This window comes from Acipenser ruthenus, chromosome 11, assembly GCF_902713425.1.
Source record: "Acipenser ruthenus chromosome 11, fAciRut3.2 maternal haplotype, whole genome shotgun sequence".
Classification (NCBI taxonomy): Eukaryota; Metazoa; Chordata; class Actinopteri; order Acipenseriformes; family Acipenseridae; genus Acipenser; species Acipenser ruthenus.
In genome coordinates, this window is record NC_081199.1 from 21205157 (window position 1) to 21229606 (window position 24450).

The window sequence follows — 24450 nt, forward strand, 5'->3', positions numbered from 1 at the left end:
TTTTCAAACAAAGAATTCTAGGAAAAATCTTTTGCAGCAAAAGTTTTGCTTTTGTGGACGAGGAGAAAAAGTTACAAGAATTTTTTTGCAAAACTCAAAAAATTCAAAAGTATTCATCCTTTGATGCTCAGATAGTATTGTCTACAAGGTGCTAGAAATCCCAATATAATAATGCAGAGCCTAATTCTAGAAAAGTCTAGAAAACATTGGATTGTAGGTGAACTTTCTTAGGGTTAGGCATAGGATGATTGCTGTCATTACCAATAAGTCAATAGGGGGAAAAAGTAAAGAAGACCTTAGGCAGAACATTATTTATTGTCATAAAGCTGGAGAAGGAAACAAGAAGATTTCCTAACGTTTGAGTATCCCAATTTCAACTATTGTTTATTTTATTAAGAAGGACAAGACTCTCACAATGCCCCCTCGGTCTAGAAGAAAGAAAGTTCTTTCACCAAGAACAAGTAGAATAATTGTGAGGAAGGTTAATAACAATCTCAGATTGACTGCCAAAGATATTCAAAGTGAATTGGCTGCAATTGGGACTGGGGTTTCCATTTCAACCATAGGTCGAGTATTGCATGGTGAAGGAATCAGCGGTCGCAGGCCAAGGAAAAAGCCACTCTTAGGAAAACATCACAAGGACTATAGCTTAAAGTTTGCAAAACGGCATCTGAATGATGGATATGACTTCTGGTCAAAGGTTTTATGGAGTGATGAAACAAAAATCGAGTTAATTGGTCACACTGATTGTCGTTACGTTTGGAGAAAGTTTGGTGAGGCATACAAAGAAAAGAACACCATACCTACTGTCAAGCATGGAGGTGGTAATATCCTACTATGGGGCTGTTTTTTTCTCAAATGGTACAGGAAATTTAGTTCCAATACATGGTAAAATGGATTTCATAGCATACCAAAAGATACTGGCCAATCATCTGAAATCCACCGCTACAAAACTTGGTTTAAAGCTCAACTGGACGTTTCAACACGACAACGATCCAAAGCACACATCAAAATCTACTTCAGAATGGTTAAAAAGAATAAAATCAAGGTTATGGAATGGCCTAGTCAACGTCCAGATCTAAATCTGGTTGAGAATCTTTGATATGAGTTGAAGAAGGCTGTGCACAAGAGAAGTCCTCGGAATTTGAATGAACTGGAACAATTTTGCATTGAAGAATGGTCAATAATCACTAAAGAATCAAGCCAAAAACTCATTGTCAAATATTTAAAAGATGTTATCATTGCTAAAGGTGTCTCAACTAGTTATTAATTTAATTTTCCTTGTCAGGGTATGAATATTTTTGAATTTGCATTTTTGGAGTTTTGCAAAAAAAAATGCTGAAATAAATAATTGTAGACATCTATTTCTTGTAACTTTTCTTCCTCACCCACAAAAGCAAAACTTTTGCTACAAAAGATTTTTCCTATAATTATTTGTTTTCGAGAAATATCAGAGACGTTTTTCAAATGTTTAGACTTCTAGAACCTGTTTTCCATCAGCTATTAAAGCGATGCCTGTGTCGGAACTTCAGGTGGGGCGCCATACCTGTCGTGGCGCAGAGCTCTCATGTCCAGGTATACTGTGGTGGGGTCCGGACCCGCTGTACCCTGGAAAACACACAGAGAAGACAAACTGCTCAGAGACATGCAGCCAGGGCGTCTCGATTCACACATGTAGAGCCTGGCTGGGTTAGTGCTGAATGAGATGCAGGGGCAGCATTAGTGGGCTAAGGAGGCAAACTCTCAGCACTCACAATTAGGAGCTTGACCCCCTTTTCCAAAGCGATCTAGAATAGGGAACCTAACCGAAAAGGTACCACCCAAAGACCAAATGGGACTGCAGTCAAACTGAATGCTCCTTACCGACAGCAAATAAAATATCTAAACCGTCTAATAGATATAACATAGAGGGATTATAGAATATATAATAGGATTTCCTGGATGAGACCTCATATAACACACTGTCTCTATCTGCCACTGGGACCGGTTGAAAGGCATTTTAAAAATCAGAACTCTTAAGCTGAACCTTGGGTCTTTGAGGCGTATTAAAACAAACAGGATAGATAGGAGGGTTGTCTGAATGCTCTGGTTTGAGTGAGTTTCTAGAACCTCGCGTTCGGTTTCGTGCCAGACCTGATTAATGACCAGGGTCCAGTGTGTTGGTGATAATTAAGCTGCTTTCTTTTGATGGATTCCTTTCCCAGTCAATCCTAGTTCTGCTCTACTGTACATCATCTCAAACCAATCTGTCACTGTTCAACTCAACACTTGTTGTTCTACTTTGTAACATTCATGTATTATATTAAAAAAAATAGCAGACAGGCTGCAAAACTACAAGAAAATAATTCCACCTTGGGGTGACCTGGAAGGCACTGTAAACCCCCTTGTATTCGAGTGATGTTCGGTTTATCTAATTCTGCAATATCCCTGTTCCTGACATTGTACTTATGTTTTTGGATAATTTGCAAACTTCTAGATGTTCAGAAAGTTAACAGCAGTACTTTAGCAGTGGATGTTTTGCATGTTTTCTTGCTTTTCAGAATTCACTTGTTTCTCGTGACGCAAAAATCCCAGGGGTGCTAGCCACCCAAACCGGAGAAGAGATGAATTCAACGAAGACGATCATGCGGGATTAAGGAAAGAAGATGAACGTACTGTTAAGGTGTCCGCTGTGAAATGCACCTCACAATAAGGAACAGGGATTTTAAAATAGCTGCTAGTGACGCAGTTTACTGTATTCTACATAATACTCCAGTTTAACTGGTTGCCCGTTCAGTCGCGAATCACTGAAAGAGCGTGCGGGCTGATTGACTGCGGCAGTGAAAGGGGGAACAAGGAGATGGAAGCTGTGCGTATCAGAGCAGAGCAGTACAGTACAGGGCTCCCTCTGTGTTTCACTATCTGACTTCACAAATAACCCGTGATTAACAGTGAGTTAATAAAGGGGCCCTTATACAGTACAATGTGGTGCTTGTGCAATTCACCATCCACATGGCCAAACCCATGAAGTCTCGAGGGAGCGCTGTACTTCAAAACCGCAGACGCAGTCACACATGCAGCACTCTACCTGCTCTGCCAGCTTGCCCAGCCTGTTCGGCTGACAAAGGAGCAGACCCCGAGGTGAGGTAGGCCAGCCGTGAGAGAGAGGGAGGAAGAGGAAGAGGAAGAGGGGGGGCCGGGAAAAAGAGGGGGTGGAGGAAGAGGGGGAGAGAGAGAGGAGGCAGAGAGAGATGGAGGGGGGAGGAGGCAGGGAGAGACAAATGGAGACACAGAGACAGGAGGACACAGAAAGAGAAAAAAGTACAATAAAAGAAAGGAGTGTGAGAGGGGAAACCAACAGGAGGAGAGAAACAGAACAGTTACTACATTGCCTTCTCATCCAGACACATTACCACATTCACATAAATAAGGTGTGACCGCTCTATTCACTAATATAATAATATGCACAAATAAGTCAAGCTAAATGATTCATTTGCCAGTCATCACTGCACGCGAAATGCTGCACACGTTACACGTCATTTATTTTAGTATCTGGGCACTCCAAAGTACAGGTAGTCAGAATGACAGCGACCAAGGAGGCAGCAGCCGGCATCAGCTACATCTTCAGTGGGTCTTTGTAGGATGAGGGGAGGCGGCCCGTTGTTACGCAGATCTCTGTAGCCCCATAGAATTCTGTATCCCCTTAGATTTGACGTCTGTGTAGATCAAGATCGCTATACGTGAACACTTGATGTTTCTGAACAGTATTTGCATGTAATAAAATTAAAATGTGTTTTAAAAAAATACAGTTTTATAAGGTTACTTTTAATCAAGGGTTTCGTGTGTTTGAGCAACACAGGAGGCTGAGCGTACTGTAGAAAATCAGTGGTGTTAAATGTGCTGTTTTATTTTGCTATAGAATTAGTTTGGTCTAGTTTTCAGTATTTGTTGCAAACTGCAGCAGAACTCAATGGCAGTGCTTGAGAACACAGCGGGACTCGGGCACAGGAATATCGCGCATCCACGTCCATCTTTGAAAAACTGCATCTGCACAGGCATGAAATCATGCAGGGATACAGAATTCTGCATAACACCGGGAATGTCTTGCTTTGAGATGGTCAAAGCGGAGAAACAGAAAATAATTAACTGAAAACAAATATTTGTTTGTTCACCTTTATCCCCCTCTGGTTTATTTTGAAGGTACTCCAGTACCGAAACGTTGGCTAAATATAAATGTGTTTCTTTTAAAGGGATTGCAAGTGTGCGGTTTATTTCTTTTTTTCTTTTAAGAAACTTTAACCTTGCAGCTGCTTATCCGGCGATTTCGACGTGCTGCACAGGCTAGTCACAATGTGTGCAGTACTCGCTGTTGTCTTTTCCATGACAGAAATGCTAATGTTTTCAGGGCCAAAATAATTCAGTGTAAAAAAGAGTTTAAGTACATGTGTTAAAAGAGCACAACTGTCTCTTGGCCGTTTTGGCAGTACAACGTCATAATGGAAAAAAATACAGTACATCATGGGATTTTATACAGCACTGTCTATTCCTACAAAGCATCTTGCATTGAGAAAGCAACACGTTAGGAATCAGAATAAAGGAAATGATTATGGAATACAGTTCACGTGCAGTCGTCTTTTGGTAAGTTGCATTTTCAGAATCATATCATTGTGTACAGTATTACAACACCGTATGTTAAAATATTGCCTATAATCCACAAAACCAACGAAATACATCCTATGTAGCCTATACTTGGCATTTTATTTGTAGTGTTCTGTGGAACACGGGCAATCGTTTATCCTGGAAAAAAATAAATACAGTACCTTATCATGTTTCCCACACAGCACTACTTGTGGTCTGCTCTATTTAAATTGTGATTTAGACAGACACCGCCTGGTTCCAATAAGCCGTAAACTTAACACGTGCTGAGGAACTTAGGAAAGTTAGCACCTTTAAGTAAATATGGTTTAGTCCCTTCCTCGCTGTATTAGGGGAGAGAATTTGAATACATTTTCATAGATTACCATTATTAATTGTATGTAAATGACTTGCACGCTGTATCTTTTTACAAAGCATGCAGTAACAGGCTTACTGCGTGGTAAACTGGTTACTGCTGTTTAGTGCATGAGGTATAAAGAGCCAAGTGGAAGTGGAGTGAGGTGAGAATACAGCAGCAGGATCCACGGGAGGGAGGTGAGAATACAGCAGCAGGATCCACGGGAGGGAGGTGAGAATAGGGAAGCAGGATCCAGGGGAGGGAGGTGAGAATAGGGAAGCAGAATCCAGGGGAGGGAGGTGAGAATAGGGAAGCAGGATCCAGGGGAGGGAGGTGAGAATAGGGAAGCAGGATCCAGGGGAGGGAAGTGAGAATAGGGAAGCAGAATCCAGGGATGGGATGTGAGAATACAGCAGCAGGATCCATGGGAGGGAGGTGAGAATAGGGAAGCAGGATCCAGGGGAGGGAGGTGAGAATAGGGAAGCAGGATCCAGGGGAGGGAGGTGAGAATAGGGAAGCAGGATCCAGGGGAGGGAGGTGAGAATAGGGAAGCAGGATCCAGGGGAGGGAGGTGAGAATAGGGAAGCAGGATCCAGGGATGGGAGCTGGGCCTGTTGAAGAGCTCTTGCAAGTACTCTCAGATTTAAAGGTGCAGAAGACAGTTCGGTTTTGTATTCAAGTTAGTTATTTTACTGCAAAGTTTTGTCTGAAATCACCTCCTTACAAACCCTGAAACGCTCACGTAGAATTCTCTTGTACTACACTGAGAGTTCAATTCAATGATCACGTTAAAGGAGTATGAACTAAGGCCTTAAAATCTATTTTCTTCCATCTTTTTAACACCAGCTATAGTAACACTGGCCTCCATTTACAGCTGCTCTTTTGCTTGTATTTTAATGCTTGAAACATGACACTAAAGTCAGCGCTGCTTCCTGGCACCTCATGTGTTCAGGTTCTCTTCAGTAGTCTAGCTGCAATCAGATCATGTGACCTACAGCACCAGCAGTTCAAAGGGAGAGATCTGCATATCCTGAATGGCAGTCTAAAAGTGAAGAAGCAAATAGAAATGGGGCCAGTCATAATGAAAAAAGAGAGCAAGAGGAATGGGACATGGGTTTTAAAACCCTGGTTAGCACTCCTTTAACGTGTTATTAAAAAAATAGTCACCATGGATTGTTCAATATTATCTTATACAGTCCCATATTAACTATATATACCCTAATGGAAATTTATAATTTTTAGAAACTTACAAATTACAAGAAAAATCTGTTGTAGCAAAACAATTATTTATTTCAGTATTTTTTTTGCAAAACTCCAAAAATGCTAATTCTGACAAATAGGTAGTTGAGGCACCTTTAGAAATAATAACCTCTTTCAAACAATTAGGATATTTGTCAATGAGCTTTTGGTATGATTCATTCTTCAATGCAAAATTGTTCCAGTTCATTCAAATTCAGTGGACTTATCTTGTGCACAGCTTTCTTCAACTCATACCAAAGATTCTCAATCGGATTTAGATCAGGACTTTGACTAGGCCATTTCAGAACCTTGGTTTTCTTTTTCTAGAACCATTCTGAAGTATATTTTGATGTGTGTTATGGATCGTTGTTGTGTTGGAACGTCCAGTTGCACTTTAAATCAAGTTTTGTAGAGGAGAGTTTCAGATGATTGGCCAATATCTTTTAGTATGCTATATAATCCATTTTACCATGTATTGGAACTACATTTCCTGAGCCACTGGAGGAAAAACAGCCCCATAGAAGGGCATTACCACCTCGATGCTTGACAGTAGGTATGGTGTTCTTTTCTTTGTATGCCTCACCAAACTTTCTCCAAACATAACGACTATGAGCATGACCAAATAGCTTAATTTTTGTTTCATCACTCCACAAAACCTTTGAGCAGAACTCATATTCATCATTCACATGCCGTTTTGCAAACTTTAAGCGATCATCCTTGTGACGTTTTCCTAAGAGTGACTTTTTCCTTGGCCTGCGACCATTCAGACCTTCACCATGCAATACTCAACCTATGGTTGAAATGGAAACCCCAGTCCCACTTGCAGCCAATTCACTTTGAATATCTTTGGCAGTCAATCTGAGATTGTTATTAACCTTCCTCACAATTCTTCTACTTGTTCTTGGTGAAAGAACTTTCTTTCTTCTCCAGCTTTATGACAATAAATAATGTTCTGCCTAAGGTCTTCAGATAGTTCTTTACTTTTTCCCCCTACTGACTTATTGGTAATGACAGCAATCATTGTATGCCTAACTCTTTTATACGGTACTCTCTAAGAATGTTCACCTACTATTCAGCATTTTCTAGATGTTTCTAGAATTAGGTTCTGCATTATCGTATTGAAATTTCTAGCACCTTGTAAACAATAGTATCATAGCATCAAAGGGTATGAATACTTTTGAATTAGCAATTTTGGAGTTTTGCAAAAAAACTGCTGAAATAAATAATTGTAGACATCTTTTAACTTTTTTTTCCTCATCCACAAAAGAAAAACTTTTGCTGCAAAAAAAATTCCTAAAATTCTTTGTTTTTGAGAAATTTCTAGAAATTATACATTTCCATTGGGGTATGTAAATTTTTGACTATACTGTATGCTTGAAGGGAGCAGTGTTATGACCTTGTCCTGTATGTGTATTTGAATATGAGACTGGTTCGCTGGCCCGCTCACCTGCAGACACACAGCCACGTTGACCCGGCAGCCGAAGGTGGTGCTGACCGCTCGGGCGGACAGGCCCAGGTCTTTGAACAGCTTGGAGAAGGACTGAGTGAGAGCGATGCGGGGCCTCTCCTCTGCTACCACCATGCAGGTGCGCACACAGGAGAGGTTCACCCCCTTCACCTGGAGAGACAGACAGAGAGAGAGAGGGGGGGGTCAGTACTGAACACAGGAGAGGCTCACCCCCTTCACCTGGAAAGAGACAGAGAGACAGAGAGAGAGAGAGAGAGAGAGAGTGAGAGAGAGAGAGAGAGAGACAGAGAGGAGGGGGGCAGTACTGAACACAGGAGAGGCTCACCCCCTTCACCTGGAAAGAGACAGACAGAGAGAGAGAGACAGAGAGGGGGGGGGGCAGTACTGAACACAGGAGAGGCTCACCGCTTTCACCTGGAAAGAGAGAGAGGGAGAGAGAGAGAGAGAGAGAGAGAGAGAGCGCATGCAAGCAGTGAGATGAGCTCCTAAAAATATCTTAACTTTCTCAATGTTTGCACATTAAAATGTTCTAAAACAGTTTCGACAGTGTGGTAAATAAGAGCGGGAAGCAGGTCCTGCAGCTCTGTAAAGGCCTGGGTCTGTACATCGTTAACCGCAGGATCAGAGGTCGATTCTCAGGGCAGATATACATACAGCTCTGCTTTAGGAAATAGTGTAGTAGACTACGCTATCACAGATGTGGAACCAGAATCTATTAATGCATTTATAGTCCGGCAACAAACCCCCCTATCAGACCACTGCCAAACAGTCCTGTATCTGAAAACTAACATCAAACAAAACAATTCTAATCCGACCCCCCCCCCCCCCGCCAAATTATACAGTCTCAAACCATCTTATAAATGGACACAAAGCAGTGCTAAGGAATTCAAAAATACAATTCATAGTGCAGAAATAGAAAGTATGCTAAACAGCTTTCTAACCAAAAGTTTTCAAACAGACAAACATGGAATCAATTCGGCCATCAAACAAATCAATTTTATATTTGAAACAACAGCGACAAAATCAAAACTCAAGAAAACAAACAACAAAATAACAAATTCTAAAAAGAAATCACATTAAAAATGGTTTGACACAGAATGTAAAACAACCAGAAAAGAATTAAGAAAACTGTCAAACCAGAAACACAGGAGAGCCAAACAATACAGAACTAAGACTCAGCTACTGCAAGGCTCTAAAAGATTACAAATATCTTCTCAACAAAAAAAGAGAAGAACACGTGTCCAAACAATTAAACAAAATAGAAGAATCCATTGAGCAAAATCCCTTTTGGGAACTATGGAACAAATTAAACACATCCAAAACGAATCATGAATTGGCAATCAAAATTGTAACACTTTGTGACAAAGACGGCTGCAGGGAGGAACTCAGACCAGAGAGAGAAACACACAGACAGAGACGGTGGTGATGATGAGCTGAGTGCAATGGCTGCACTCAGCGTTTATTAACAAAATAAAAAGGTTTAACAGTACAAAAACAAAACACAGGACACGGCACTTGAGCCAAAATAAACAGACAAACAAAACGGATTACACAGACAAACACGGTGAGCTTCTTTTACTACTTATTACAATACCCTCCGTCTCCTAACCCGTTCTCCACTCACCGAACACCAACCCCCAGTGAGTGAAAACATGCAGCTTTTATGCAGTTGTACTGAGATTCGATTGCTAGTCAATCATTCAATTGGAATCTCGGTACAACTGCACGTGAATTAATTAAAGTGCAATTCCCCGTGCTCACATATTACTTTTTACTTGCACGTGATGTGATGTGCCATCCCCGTGCCTAACTACAAATATACAATTTACACACACGTGAAACACAGACCGCTTATATCCCGTGTACCAATGCCTATACACCAACATTTACACACAACACGTAACATATAACATACACAGGGGGGGCACTTTGCCACATATACCCCCCCTTGTGCAACGCACACATGGCCTCAATGGCCACCTCCCCCCTCAGTCCCAAAGTCCCGGAAGAGGGGGAAGCAAGTTGTTTCTGGGGGTGGCCATGGTGGAATGTCTGGCACCCCCCAATTCTTCGTGGCTGGCAGCTCCCTCTTCCGGGGCTTCAGCCACACTATCTGCTGCCGCGAAAGTGCAGCTGGGGGATCTGGTCTCCTGACCTCCCCCTCTTTCTTTATGGCCGGCAGCTCCCCTTCATGGAGCTCCGGCCACAGTGTAGCGACCCGAGGCAAAGCAGAGGCCCCGGCGACCCCAGGCGAAGCAGGACCCTCGATGACCTCAGGCGACGGCAGCAGCAGCGGACCCTCGGGAGGTGGAGGCAGAGGCAGCTCCTGCTCCTCTCCCTCGGGTGGTGGAGGCAGAGGCAGCTCCTGCTCCTCTCCCTCAGGTGGTGGTGGAGGCAGAGGCAGCTCCTGCTCCTCTCCCTCGGGTGGTGGTGGAGGCAGAGGCAGCTCCTGCTCCTCTCCCTCGGGTGGTGGTGGAGGCAGAGGCAGCTCCTGCTCCTCTCCCTCGGGTGGTGGTGGAGGCAGAGGCAGCTCCTGCTCCTCTCCTTCGGGTGGTGGTGGAGGCAGAGGCAGCTCCTGCTCCTCTCCCTCGGGTGGTGGAGGCAGAGGCAGCTCCTGCTCCTCTCCCTCGGGTGGTGGAGGCAGAGGCAGCTCCTGCTCCTCTCCCTCGGGTGGTGGTGGAGGCAGAGGCAGCTCCTGCTCCTCTCCCTCGGGTGGTGGTGGAGGCAGAGGCAGCTCCTGCTCCTCTCCCTCGGGTGGTGGTGGAGACAGAGGCAGCTCCTGCTCCTCTCCCTCGGGTGGTGGTGGAGGAAGAGGCAGCTCCTGCTCCTCTCCTTCGGGTGGTGGTGGAGGCAGAGGCAGCTCCTGCTCCTCTCCCTCGGGTGGTGGAGGCAGAGGCAGCTCCTGCTCCTCTCCCTCGGGTGGTGGAGGCAGAGGCAGCTCCTGCTCCTCTCCCTCGGGTGGTGGTGGAGGCAGAGGCAGCTCCTGCTCCTCTCCCTCGGGTGGTGGTGGTGGAGGCAGAGGCAGCTGCTGCTCCTCTCCCTCGGGTGGTGGAGGCAGAGGCAGCTCCTGCTCCTCTCCCTCGGGTGGTGGAGGCAGAGGCAGCTCCTGCTCCTCTCCCTCGGGTGGTGGTGGAGGCAGAGGCAGCTCCTGCTCCTCTCCCTCAGGTGGTGGAGGCAGAGGCAGCTCCTGCTCCTCTCCCTCGGGTGGTGGTGGTGGCGCTGCCGGCTCCTCCGACAGCGGGGGTAGGGCTGGTGGCGCTGCCGGCTCCTCCGACAGCGGGGGTAGAGCTGGTGGCGGGCGTCTCCGCTGGGCTCCCTTCAGCAGCAAAAACAGCGGCTGCTGTGGAGCCTGAGCTTCACACCCTCGTCCCTCCCAAAAAAAAATAGGGGTTTGGGCCTTCAGCTCCTCCCCTCCGGACACAGGACGCACCGGCTCCTCCCCTCCGGGCCGTGGACGCACCGACTCCTCCCTCTCGGGCCGTGGACGCACCGACTCCTCCCTCTCGGGCCGTGGACGCACCGACTCCTCCCTCTCGGGCCGTGGACGCACCGACTCCTCCCTCTCGGGCCGTGGACGCACCGACTCCTCCCTCTCGGGCCGTGGACGTTCGGGCTCCTCCCACTCGGGCTGTGGACGTTCGGGTTCCTCCCACTCGGGCTGTGGACGTTCGGGCTCCTCCCACTCGGGCTGTGGACGTTCGGGCTCCTCCCGCTCAGGCATAGGACGTGGCAGCAAGGGCTCCTCTTCTTCATCCTGCATGGGGCATAGGGCCAACGTGTGCCCATATGCCCCACAGCCAGGGCACCACTCCCCCCATCCCAGTCTTTGGGCCATTGCCTGTAGGGTCCTGTGGACGGAGCAGGGTATGGTGGTGTGGCTAGTTTGGCCACAGTCGAAACACCACAGCCCTGCTTCCACCTTTCTCCCTTTGCCCTCCTGTGCTCTTGTCCAGCCTCTTCTCCCCATTTCTTCTCCTTTGGGTTTTTTTTTTTTTTTTTTTTTTTTTTTCCCCAAAAAAAAAACTGCAGTTCCCGCTCTGGCCTGAGCCACTTCTGACACCACGTGTGACAAAGACGGCTGCAGGGAGGAACTCAGACCAGAGAGAGAAACACACAGACAGAGACGGTGGTGATGATGAGCTGAGTGCAATGGCTGCACTCAGCGTTTATTAACAAAATAAAAAGGTTTAACAGTACAAAAACAAAACACAGGACACGGCACTTGAGCCAAAATAAACAGACAAACAAAACGGATTACACAGACAAACACGGTGAGCTTCTTTTACTACTTATTACAATACCCTCCGTCTCCTAACCCGTTCTCCACTCACCGAACACCAACCCCCAGTGAGTGAAAACATGCAGCTTTTATGCAGTTGTACCGAGATTCGATTGCTAGTCAATCATTCAATTGGAATCTCGGTACAACTGCACGTGAATTAATTAAAGTGCAATTCCCCGTGCTCACATATTACTTTTTACTTGCACGTGATGTGATGTGCCATCCCCGTGCCTAACTACAAATATACAATTTACACACACGTGAAACACGCTTATATCCCGTGTACCAATGCCTATACACCAACATTTACACACAACACGTAACATATAACATACACAGGGGGGGGCACTTTGCCACACACTTGGAAAAATTATTTTAACAAACTTTACCAAGAATTGGACAAAAATGAATTAAATCTGGACCTAAATTCAATATTAAAAAAACTAAACAAATTGGAAACCAAAATCAAGGACAATCAAAACCCACTGGACTTCCCAATAACAGGACCAGAGCTGAAAGAAAAGCTCCAAGCCCTCAAATCCAGGAAAGCCTGCAGGCCCGACAGCATCATCAACGAGATGCTGAAACACAGCAGCCCCAGGATGCAGGAGGCCCTGCTCAAAGTATTCAACCTCATCCTGGCTGCGGGCTGTTTCCCTGACATCTGGAACCAAGGGCTAATAACACCAATTCACAAAAGTGGAGACAAATTCGACCCCAATAATTACAGAGGCATCTGTGTGAGCAGTAATCTGGGGAAGGTGTTCTGCAGTATCATTAACGCCTGGATACTGGCCTTCCTTACCAAACACAATGTCTTGTGTCTGTGGAAGGGTGAGGGTATTCACTGACACGGGAGACAGAAGATTTTATTTGGAAACACCACACAGGTGCCCAGATTTATATATTTTTCTTATTAATTGTTTTATTTACTTTAGCCCGCAGAGGGCGCTGTTGTCCGTGGTCTGGATACTGCTGACAGTAAACCAGAACCACGGGGTTACCAACACAGGTATCTAACTCCGTGCACCTTCAAGTGCTCAAAAGTAACAATGAAAACAGAAGGCGAAAGAAAAAGGGAAAATAAAACACAGTAATAAAACTACAAACAAAAGTGCTGCTTATGCAGTGTCCCCACTGCCGCTAAGCCGGTCAGCACGGGTCTCCGTCCTACACTCCGCTATGCTTATACACTGGGGTTGGCCAGGGTTCCCCGTATATCTATACACGTCCCCTCAGGTAGGTAATTATTTATTTTATTTTGTAAATTATTTTTACAGAAGGCTGTCCCCTCAGTCGGGCTCGCCTGCTCCTTATTTCACGCCGGCCTCTTCTGCCAGCGACACTGTACTTCCCCCAACACGGCCACCCGAGCACATAACCAAGCCAGTTCTTATGGGCCGAGCAGTCTCCCAAGGCCCTCCCCTCAGCCACTCAGAGAGAGGGAAAGCACACACACATTCTTCCCCACCTCTCCGTGTCATCGCCATGGCCGACAGGCGGATCCCACGAGACTGCTGCCCTCTACCTGCAGTAATACGGATGTGCCAGACAGTCAGTCCAGATCTCCCCTGTTACAGAGTCAAATTGGATTTTTACCAGATTACCGTACCTCTGACCATGTTTACACCCTACACACCCTAATCAACAAACATGTCCACCAAAAAAATAAAGGGAAAATCTATTTTATAGACTTCAAAAAAGCATTCGATTCAATTTGGCATCCAGGTCTATTCCTTAGAATTCTTGAAATCGGTTTAGGGGGTAAAGTTTATGACATCATTAAGTCAATGTATACAGAGAAGAAGTGTGGTGTGAAAATTGGAAACCAAAGAACAGGGTTTTTCACCCAAGGGCGTAGAGTGAGACAGGGTTGCAGTCTGAGTCCAACACTGTTCAACATCTACATCAACGTGTTGGCTACAGTGTTGGAGCAGTCTGCAGCCCCTGGCCTCACTCTACACGACAAAGAAATCAGATTCCTGCTCTATGCAGATGACCTGGTCCTGCTGTCACCCACAGAGCAGGGGGCTGCAGCAGAGCCTGGCACTGCTAGAGCAGTACTGTCATAAATGGGGACAGTAAACCTGGACAAGACCAGACTTATGGTATTCCAGAAGAAAGCCAGACCTCAGGGAAACAGGTACCGCTTCACCCTGGGAAACAACACACTGGAGCACAGCACCAGCTACAATTACCTGGGTCTAAAAATCAGTGCGTCTGGGAACTTCAACCTGGCTATAAATGCATTAAGAGATAAAGCGTGCAGGGCTTTTTATGCAATAAAGAATCGGCTATACAAAATTAAACCACCAATAAAAATTTGGCTAAAAATGTTCGACAGCATAATAAAGCCAGTCCTTCTGTATGGTAGTGAAGTCTGGGGTCCCCTTATGAACCCCGATTATAAAAAATGGGATCAAAGCCCCATAGAGAATTTCCATCTGGAATTCTGTAAACACCTCCTGCAGGTTCAGCCAACAGCGCTTGCAGGGCTAAATTGGGCCGGTTCTCCTTACTCCACTCCATACAGAAACGAGCGCTCAACTACTGGGTCCATCTACAGCAGGCTGATCCACAGTCCTACCACCACACTGCACTGCGGAGCTGCACACAGCCCCCACAAGAGAATCCCCTCAGTAGAATGGTACTGAAGCTCAGCCAACTGAGCCAAATGAACACCAGTGAGCTTCAGAACACCACCAACAAAAAACTCCCAGCACAAAAAATGAAACAAAAAACAAAAAAAACAATTATAAAGTACATTGGAATAACGAAATTCAATCACATAATAAATTACAATGTTATCTGGCCCTAAAAAAAGAATTTACCCTGGCAGAATATCTGGTCAGGGTCAAAAACACAAAACATAGACAGATCCTGACCAAGTAGACTCAGTGACCACTGCCTGGCCATCGAAACTGGCCGGCACAAAAAAACCTGGATTGCCAAAGAAAAAAGGCTGTGCTGTCACTGTGATCTGGGAGAGGTAGAGACAGAGCTTCACTTCCTGTTGTCCTGCTCAAAATACACAGAGATACGGGAGAGATATATCCCCCAATTCAAAAACCAAATGGCAGATTTTAACCTCCTCTCCAATTCGAGTAAAATCCCTATCCTTCTAGGAGAGGAGGAGTGAACTGCAAATCTAGCAGCACAGTATGTGTCTGCCTGCCACAACCTGAGGGACAGTGTGTGACACCCTGCATACACGACCATGGGTTACTGGTGATGAGGGGGGGAGGGAGGGAGGGTGGAATGGAAAGAGGGAGGGAGGTAGGTAGTTATATTGTTCAAAGGGAAGGGGACAATGGCTTTTGTGTTTGTTATGTTCTGTAATTGTATTTCTGTTTTATTATTTCTGTTTTGTATTATAAAAGCTTTGGCAATACCTGAGTGCTCTCGTCATGCCAATAAAGCATTTTTTGAATTTGAATTTGAGAGAGCAAGCGAGGGAGAGAGAGAGAGAGAGAGAGAGAGAGATAGAGAGAGAGAGAGAGAGAGAGAGAGAGAGAGAGAGAGAGAGAGAGAGAGGAGGAGGGGGGTCAGTACTGCACACAGGGCAGGGTCAGCCCCTTCATCTGGAGACAGAGACACATGCAATCAATAAAACACTGACTTCAACAATAAACAAAACAATGAATTCCTGATAATATAAGCTTTCCTGAAATGAAGTAGCGGTAAAAAAGAAAGCAGACCAGTAAGTGTGACTCACCCGCAGCGCATCGGTCTGCGTGCCCAGCCCCTTGGTGCACATCTCCATGACAGAGTAGGAGCAGAATGTGACGCGCACCTTGAACTGACTGACTGCAGACAGCCACAGAGACACGTTACTCTCCAACTCAAGAGGAGGCACCAGGATAGACTGGTGACCAGAGTACACGCTGTGAGAGAGAGGGGGAGAGACAGAGAGAGAGTGAGAGAGAGACAGAGAGACAGTCAGTGAATAGAATATGCTGAGGGGGAGAGGGAGAGAGAGAGAGAGAGAGAGTCACCAGAGTTGGGGTCAATTCCATCTTTTCAATTCCAATTCCCTTTTAATCAATTCAAATTCCTATTCCAATCATTTTACAACAAAGGCTTTACTGAGCAAACAAATACTGTATACAACTTAATGAACTTGTCAGGTAACCGGATAAAGCCTATGGCATAAACCTCAGTAAAGACTATGCCGTAAAACGGAATAGGAATTGGAATTGTATAAAAGGGAACTGGGATTGGAAATGGAATTGGAATTGAAAAAATGGAACTGACCCCAACTCTGAGACACACACACATTCAGTGTAGAGTACACAGAATAAGAGAAAGGGAGAGATTGAGAGATATTATCAAAGAGTACACACTGCAAAAGAAACACAACCAGAGACACATTTACTCCAGAGCAAACTAAATAAACACAGAGCTTTCATCAGAGGGTACCAAAGATTCAGATTTGCTGATAACACACACACACACACACACTGTAGTGCAGGCAGCTGCTGCACCGCACCGTACCTGCAGAGGCACCAGAGAGCAAAGCCCAGGCCGCAGTAGGGGTCCAGGCAGATAGCGATCTGTCGAGAGGGGTACAGTTCACACTGCAGCTTGATGGAGCGACACAAGGCACTGGTGGCAGCGTGGGACATCTAGAGAAGAGAGAGGGTGAGGATGAGTTGGGGGGGGGGGGGGGAGAGGAAGAGGGGGACAGCGTCAGTCCACTGATATTATAAATAATCATGAGCACAGGAGATCACTGTGTCCATATCCACAGTCTACAAGGCAATGTCAATAACACACATTCACCCCACCAAACCAAGTTCATCTCTGTATAAGAATAAAACCAGAAACTACTGTATGGTGTAAGAAAGCGTCCACTACCTCATTGTGAGTAGGAGCTTTTTAAAACTCAGTGAAGCTATGTTACATATCATTTTGAAAGCTATTCAGCTATTTAGTAATTTTGTTACAGATTGAAGCTGAATAAACAAAGAATCCACTTTGTATGGTTTCAGTTTGCATTAGAGCCCTCACTACTGCCACCTGCGGGTTTAAATGGATACTGCAGACAGGGTTCCTCACTCTCTCTCCCTCCGTACCTTCACTCCTGCCAGGATCCCTGTGGTGGAGACACTGAAGTCCAGGTACGCCAGCATCTCCGGAGTTGGTGGCTTGTAAATCTGAAGGGGCTTCTTTCTGGGTAAGTCATCTGAACATTAAAAAAACCAAAAAAAAACGCATGACAAACATTGACAAAAAAGTGCAGGCAAGCAGCAGATGACCTCACTAGCATTTCGTCTGCCTTTCATCTCTGGAGGCCTGGGTTCCAATCTGGGGGGCTAGGTGGTGCAGAGGGTTAATGTTAATGATTAGACCAGCCTTCCACATTTCTCTTGAGGCCTGGGCTCCACATTGGCTGCTCAGATCCCACGTGAAATGAGACAGACAGTGGTGTCAGCGTAACCCAGATGACAATACAACACCCCCCACCCCTCCCTCAGTGAGCGGCATGTCACCTGTGTCCAGTATAATCGGCCAGCTCTTCACATCGACGGCTGCAGATGCCTCTTTGGATTTCAGCAGCTTCATTATTGCTTGTGTGGTGAGGATGCACACGGACTTGCTGACCTGAGAGGGACAGGGGAGGCAAGATGGGTGTACTGATCCACAAGGCAAGCCCTCTGCACATAAAAAAAGTGGAAACAAACTTTCTTCAAAGTCATAGTTTGAGCGACCCGTTAAAAACATGTTGTTCCTTCCCTTATCGCTGCATTAACTCCTAACAGTCAACATACAGAGGCAGGCAAGCCTTATTCAAGTGTGATCTGTTCAGAGCAGATTTAGCAGGGGCCTGACTGTTCAAACTCCTGAAACCTGTTGATTTCAATAATATACCTGAACAAGGGAAGTTCAGAAACCCAACACTGGGTGCATGGTTTGTGTGAATCTAGGGAGGAAGAAACTTCCACTAACAAAACTTCTTCTAATTTTAGAACCGAGTTTATGTTTAGAGTTACACAATATCTCTTGAATCATTTTTTTTTTTTAGTTTGGGATAAAATAATTACTGGAAAAGGTGGACCTCAGCTTTGTTCAGTCCACCTGTACAGGGATAGAAATAAGACTCCCATTGCATAGCAGTTTGAAATATTACTGGTTTTACTATGAGTTAACAAGACACACCTGAGCTTGTTACCTATACACTGTGGCTAATCAAGCTTGTAGTAAAACCTGGAATAGTTGACACTGCTATGCAATAGAAGTATCATTTCCATCCCTGCCTATGGCAGTGTTATGGATATGGGTCTCTGGCACAATCCCTGCATCGCTCAGTGATGGCGCTCTGAATGCACCCACCTCTACAATCATCCTGACAGTGGGCAGGGTGGTGGCCAGGTTCTGAGGGTGGGGGGGGCGTACAGTGACCGGCACACAGCCCGCATACAGACACCCGTAGAAGGTGGCTATCAGGTCCACACCTAGAGAGGGACAGAGGGGGACAGAAAGGGAGAACAGAGGGGAGAGAGAAAAAAGGCAGGAGAGGGAGAGAAGGAAGAGAGAGAAATCAGGGGGCTGAATTAAGCAGTAACCAAGGCTTTCAAATCAATTTTCTTCGTGCAGTCTCGGATACAGCAGCAGCTGCCGGCCTCTATCAAAGTGAAAACTAGCCCGGACTAAAATAACCTGCAACAGAGAGATGCAGCTTTCATACATTACAGCATGCAAGTTGAGGGAGGCATTTGAATAGCATTTTTGAGGGACAGTCAGAGTCAGTTTATATATTACAACAGGCTCCAACAGAACAGTGTTCAGTGAGAGTCCCTGGTTCAGTACAGCAGGGCTGTGTCAGTGTCCCTGGTTCAGTACAGCAGGGCTGTGTCAGTGTCCCTGGTTCAGTACAGCAGGGCTGTGTCAGTGTCCCTGGTTCAGTACAGCAGTGTGTGTCAGTGTCCCTGGTTCAGTACAGCAGGGCTGTGTCAGTGTCCCTGGTTCAGTACAGCAGGGATGTGTCAGTGTCCCTGGTTCAGTACAGCAGTGTGTGTCAGTGTCCCTGGTTCAGTACAGCAGTGTGTGTCAGTGTCCCTGGTTCAGTACAGCAGGGCTGTGTCAGTGTTCCTGGTTCAGTACAGCAGGGCTGTGTCAGTGTCCCTGGTTCAGTACAGTAGTGTGTGTCAGTGTCCCTGGTTCAGTACAGCAGGGCTGTGTCAGTGTCCCTGGTTCAGTACAGTAGTGTGTGTCAGTGTCCCTGGTTCAGTACAGCAGTGTGTGTCAGTGTCCCTGGTTCAGTACATCAGGGCTGTGTCAGTGTCCCTGTTTCAGTACAGTAGTGTGTGTCAGTGTCCCTGGTTCAGTACAGCAGTGTGTGTCAGTGTCCCTGGTTCAGTACAGCAGGGCTGTGTCAGTGTCCCTGGTTCAGTACAGCAGTGTGTGTAAGTGTCCCTGGTTCAGTACAGCAGGGATGTGTCAGTGTCCCTGGTTCAGTACAGCAGTGTGTGTCAGTGTCCCTGGTTCAGTACAGCAGTGTGTGTAAGTGTCCCTGGTTCAGTACAGCAGGGCTGTGTCAGTGTCCCTGGTTCAGTACAGCAGTGTGTGTCAGTGTCCCTGGTTCAGTACAGCAGGGCTGTGTCAGTGTCCCTGGTTCAGTACAGCAGTGTGTGTAAGTGTCCCTGGTTCAGTACAGCAGGGATGTGTCAGTGTCCCTGGTTCAGTACAGCAGTGTGTGTCAGTGTCCCTGGTTCAGTACAGCAGGGCTGTGTCAGTGTCCCTGGTTCAGTACAGCAGGGCTGTGTCAGTGTCCCTGGTTCAGTACAGCAGGGCTGTGTCAGTGTCCCTGGTTCAGTACAGTAGTGTGTGTCAGTGTCCCTGGTTCAGTACAGCAGGGCTGTGTCAGTGTTCCTGGTTCAGTACAGCAGGGATGTGTCAGTGTCCCTGGTTCAGTACAGCAGTGTGTGTCAGTGTCCCTGGTTCAGTACAGCAGTGTGTGTCAGTGTCCCTGGTTCAGTACAGCAGTGTGTGTCAGTGTCCCTGGTTCAGTACAGCAGGGCTGTGTCAGTGTCCCTGGTTCAGTACAGCAGGGCTGTGTCAGTGTCCCTGGTTCAGTACAGCAGGGCTGTGTCAGTGTCCCTGGTTCAGTACAGCAGTGTGTGTCAGTGTCCCTGGTTCAGTACAGCAGGGCTGTGTCAGTGTCCCTGGTTCAGTACAGCAGTGTGTGTCAGTGTCCCTGGTTCAGTACAGCAGGGATGTGTCAGTGTCCCTGGTTCAGTACAGCAGTGTGTGTCAGTGTCCCTGGTTCAGTACAGCAGTGTGTGTCAGTGTCCCTGGTTCAGTACAGCAGGGCTGTGTCAGTGTTCCTGGTTCAGTACAGCAGGGCTGTGTCAGTGTCCCTGGTTCAGTACAGTAGTGTGTGTCAGTGTCCCTGGTTCAGTACAGCAGGGCTGTGTCAGTGTCCCTGGTTCAGTACAGCAGTGTGTGTCAGTGTCCCTGGTTCAGTACAGCAGTGTGTGTCAGTGTCCCTGGTTCAGTACAGCAGGGCTGTGTCAGTGTTCCTGGTTCAGTACAGCAGGGCTGTGTCAGTGTCCCTGGTTCAGTACAGTAGTGTGTGTCAGTGTCCCTGGTTCAGTACAGCAGGGCTGTGTCAGTGTCCCTGGTTCAGCACAGCAGTGTGTGTCAGTGTCCCTGGTTCAGTACAGCAGTGTGTGTCAGTGTTCCTGGTTCAGTACAGCAGGGCTGTGTCAGTGTTCCTGGTTCAGTACAGCAGGGATGTGTCAGTGTCCCTGGTTCAGTACAGCAGGGCTGTGTCAGTGTCCCTGGTTCAGTACAGTAGTGTGTGTCAGTGTCCCTGGTTCAGTACAGCAGGGCTGTGTCAGTGTTCCTGGTTCAGTACAGCAGGGCTGTGTCAGTGTTCCTGGTTCAGTACAGCAGGGATGTGTCAGTGTCCCTGGTTCAGTACAGCAGGGCTGTGTCAGTGTCCCTGGTTCAGTACAGCAGTGTGTGTCAGTGTTCCTGGTTCAGTACAGCAGGGCTGTGTCAGTGTTCCTGGTTCAGTACAGCAGGGATGTGTCAGTGTCCCTGGTTCAGTACAGCAGTGTGTGTCAGTGTTCCTGGTTCAGTACAGCAGGGCTGTGTCAGTGTCCCTGGTTCAGTACAGCAGTGTGTGTCAGTGTTCCTGGTTGAGTACAGCAGGGCTGTGTCAGTGTCCCTGGTTCAGTACAGCAGGGATGTGTCAGTGTCCCTGGTTCAGTACAGCAGGGCTGTGTCAGTGTCCCTGGTTCAGTACAGCAGTGTGTGTCAGTGTCCCTGGTTCAGTACAGCAGGGATGTGTCAGTGTCCCTGGTTCAGTACAGCAGTGTGTGTCAGTGTCCCTGGTTCAGTACAGCAGGGCTGTGTCAGTGTCCCTGGTTCAGTACAGCAGTGTGTGTCAGTGTCCCTGGTTCAGTACAGCAGGGCTGTGTCAGTGTCCCTGGTTCAGTACAGTAGTGTGTGTCAGTGTCCCTGGTTCAGTACAGCAGTGTGTGTCAGTGTCCCTGGTTCAGTACAGTAGTGTGTGTCAGTGTCCCTGGTTCAGTACAGCAGGGCTGTGTCAGTGTTCCTGGTTCAGCACAGCAGGGATGTGTCAGTGTCCCTGGTTCAGTACAGCAGGGCTGTGTCAGTGTCCCTGGTTCAGTACAGCAGGGCTGTGTCAGTGTCCCTGGTTCAGTACAGCAGGGCTGTGTCAGTGTCCCTGGTTCAGTACAGCAGGGATGTGTCAGTGTCCCTGGTTCAGTACAGCAGTGTGTGTCAGTGTCCCTGGTTCAGTACAGCAGTGTGTGTCAGTGTCCCTGGTTCAGTACAGCAGGGCTGTGTCAGTGTTCCTGGTTCAGTACAGCAGGGCTGTGTCAGTGTCCCTGGTTCAGTACAGTAGTGTGTGTCAGTGTCCCTGGTTCAGTACAGCAGGGCTGTGTCAGTGTCCCTGGTTCAGTACAGTAGTGTGTGTCAGTGTCCCTGGTTCAGTACAGCAGTGTGTGTCAGTGTCCCTGGTTCAGTACAGCAGGGCTGTGTCAGTGTTCCTGGTTCAGTACAGCAGTGTGTGTCAGTGTCCCTGGTTCAGTACAGTAGTGTGTGTCAGTGTCCCTGGTTCAGTACAGCAGGGCTGTGTCAGTGTTCCTGGTTCAGCACAGCAGGGATGTGTCAGTGTCCCTGGTTCAGTACAGCAGGGCTGTGTCAGTGTCCCTGGTTCAGTACAGCAGGGCTGTGTCAGTGTCCCTGGTTCAGTACAGCAGGGCTGTGTCAGTGTCCCTGGTTCAGTACAGCAGGGATGTGTCAGTGTCCCTGGTTCAGTACAGCAGTGTGTGTCAGTGTCCCTGGTTCAGTACAGCAGTGTGTGTCAGTGTCCCTGGTTCAGTACAGCAGGGCTGTGTCAGTGTTCCTGGTTCAGTACAGCAGGGCTGTGTCAGTGTCCCTGGTTCAGTACAGTAGTGTGTGTCAGTGTCCCTGGTTCAGTACAGCAGGGCTGTGTCAGTGTCCCTGGTTCAGTACAGTAGTGTGTGTCAGTGTCCCTGGTTCAGTACAGCAGTGTGTGTCAGTGTCCCTGGTTCAGTACAGCAGGGCTGTGTCAGTGTTCCTGGTTCAGTACAGCAGGGCTGTGTCAGTGTCCCTGGTTCAGTACAGTAGTGTGTGTCAGTGTCCCTGGTTCAGTACAGCAGGGCTGTGTCAGTGTCCCTGGTTCAGTACAGCAGGGCTGTGTCAGTGTCCCTGGTTCAGTACAGCAGGGATGTGTCAGTGTCCCTGGTTCAGTACAGCAGGGATGTGTCAGTGTCCCTGGTTCAGTACAGCAGTGTGTGTCAGTGTTCCTGGTTCAGTACAGCAGGGCTGTGTCAGTGTCCCTGGTTCAGTACAGCAGGGCTGTGTCAGTGTCCCTGGTTCAGCACAGCAGTGTGTGTCAGTGTCCCTGGTTCAGCACAGCAGTGTGTGTCAGTGTCCCTGGTTCAGTACAGCAGTGTGTGTCAGTGTTCCTGGTTCAGTACAGCAGGGCTGTGTCAGTGTCCCTGGTTCAGTACAGCAGGGCTGTGTCAGTGTCCCTGGTTCAGCACAGCAGTGTGGCAGTGTCCCTGGTTCAGTACAGCAGGGCTGTGCCAGTGTCCATTTGTCTTGGTGAGCGGGGAGGCAGGCTGTGCTGCTGCTCACCTGGCGGGTACACTAGAGCCACGTGATCCCCTGCGTTGAGACGGCCCTTCTCCATCAGCCCCAAGGCTACCCTCTCTGCTCGCTTGTGAAGCTGCAAACAGGTGGCTGTGCTGGCGACTGTGCCCTGTACCGAACACGAGACAAGACACAGGACAGGGCTTTTCAAAAGGACCGAAACACATCATCCAAAACTGGTTAAGAAATGCCAAAAGAAACGTAACAAGCTCAATGACTCAACAGAAGCCATTGAGAAATAAACAAATTAAGTTTCTTTTAGGATTTCTGAAATAGAGAGGGGACATGATCACTGAGTGAGGGACGGAGCCAGAGGAGTTTATCTCTTTACTCATGAATGGACTATTTTTTTGTTACCCACTTAGAAGAACCATTGTGTTTTCTGTTTATACCAGGTGTAACTTACCAATTACTCATTGTGACACATTAAATTAAGTCAGAGAGTAAGTTCTCCAGCCTTGAGTGCAGTGCAGGCAGGGATCCATATACCTGCTGCACAGAAAGGAAGGATCTATAGTGTGGGGGCTGAGAGAACTGAACATCTACATCACAATGATGGATTCCTCTGATGAGAGAGAAGTCTTGGCCCTGACCCTGGAAGTGCTATTAGCTACTCATGCACATGGCTCTGGTTCTTTATTGCAGTGCTGTTTGAAGCTGACAGGGCGGTGCTCTTGGTTACCTTGGCATTGAGCAGGAGGAAGAGAGGGTGGTCCGGCGTGGACTGGGCCCTCCACTGCAGCACGTCCTGCATGTACAGGAACTGAGGACAAGAGAAAAGAAACCTGTCACCATACCGCAGTCTGCATGCTATGGAAGAACTCCAGAGAGTGCTCACCAAGGCTCTAAACATCTTACTGCCTCCTGATTAGAACTAGCAACACGATCACGGCTCCCACTGACAAGCTGGGCATTTCCTGGGTCTTTGCTTGTTTTTTTATTTTTTTATTTTTCAAATACAACAGATTTGGGAATTCTAAACTGCGGTTTCCTGTCCTTTTAAAAACACACAAGAAAGGCACATGTTCTAAGAGGAGAAAAACAACCTTGTACAACTAGCAAGAACTTCGATGCAGGACGCTGCAGTTCAGATATCGCTGTTGGTGTGATTCTGTTAAAATATTGTTATCCCTCTTGGAAATGCTGCCTTTGCATTTGCTTCAAAACAGGACAATTTCCATGACAACAAAATCTCCATGGAAAAACTGGGTAGTGCTGTGAGAGTACAGATCAGTGTAGTGAGTGTAGTGCAGTGCTGTGAGAGTACAGATCAGTGCAGTGAGTGTAGTGCAGTGCTGTGAGAGTACAGTGCAGGTACAGTAGTTAGTGGAGTGC

The 24450-nt window shown here is 47.2% G+C and overlaps 1 protein-coding gene across 5 annotated transcripts in view; it reads right to left on the bottom strand.

The window, feature by feature from the left end:
* LOC117426838 (disco-interacting protein 2 homolog A-like) overlaps positions 1-24450 on the bottom strand; it is a 167836-nt gene that overhangs the window by 14057 nt on the left and 129329 nt on the right. For 2 of the 5 annotated variants that reach the window (XM_059033437.1, XM_059033434.1), the window contains 10 exons: positions 23798-23878; positions 23101-23224; positions 18295-18416; positions 17454-17565; positions 17037-17146; positions 16456-16586; positions 15677-15845; positions 7659-7829; positions 3068-3097; positions 1547-1608 (listed from right to left, as the gene is read on the bottom strand). In XM_059033437.1, the coding sequence (XP_058889420.1) occupies positions 1547-1608; positions 3068-3097; positions 7659-7829; positions 15677-15845; positions 16456-16586; positions 17037-17146; positions 17454-17565; positions 18295-18416; positions 23101-23224; positions 23798-23878 (1112 nt within the window). The remainder of the gene's footprint in view (positions 1-1546; positions 1609-3067; positions 3098-7658; positions 7830-15676; positions 15846-16455; positions 16587-17036; positions 17147-17453; positions 17566-18294; positions 18417-23100; positions 23225-23797; positions 23879-24450) is intronic. The other 3 variants (XM_059033438.1, XM_059033436.1, XR_009330534.1) reach the window with 2 other exon arrangements.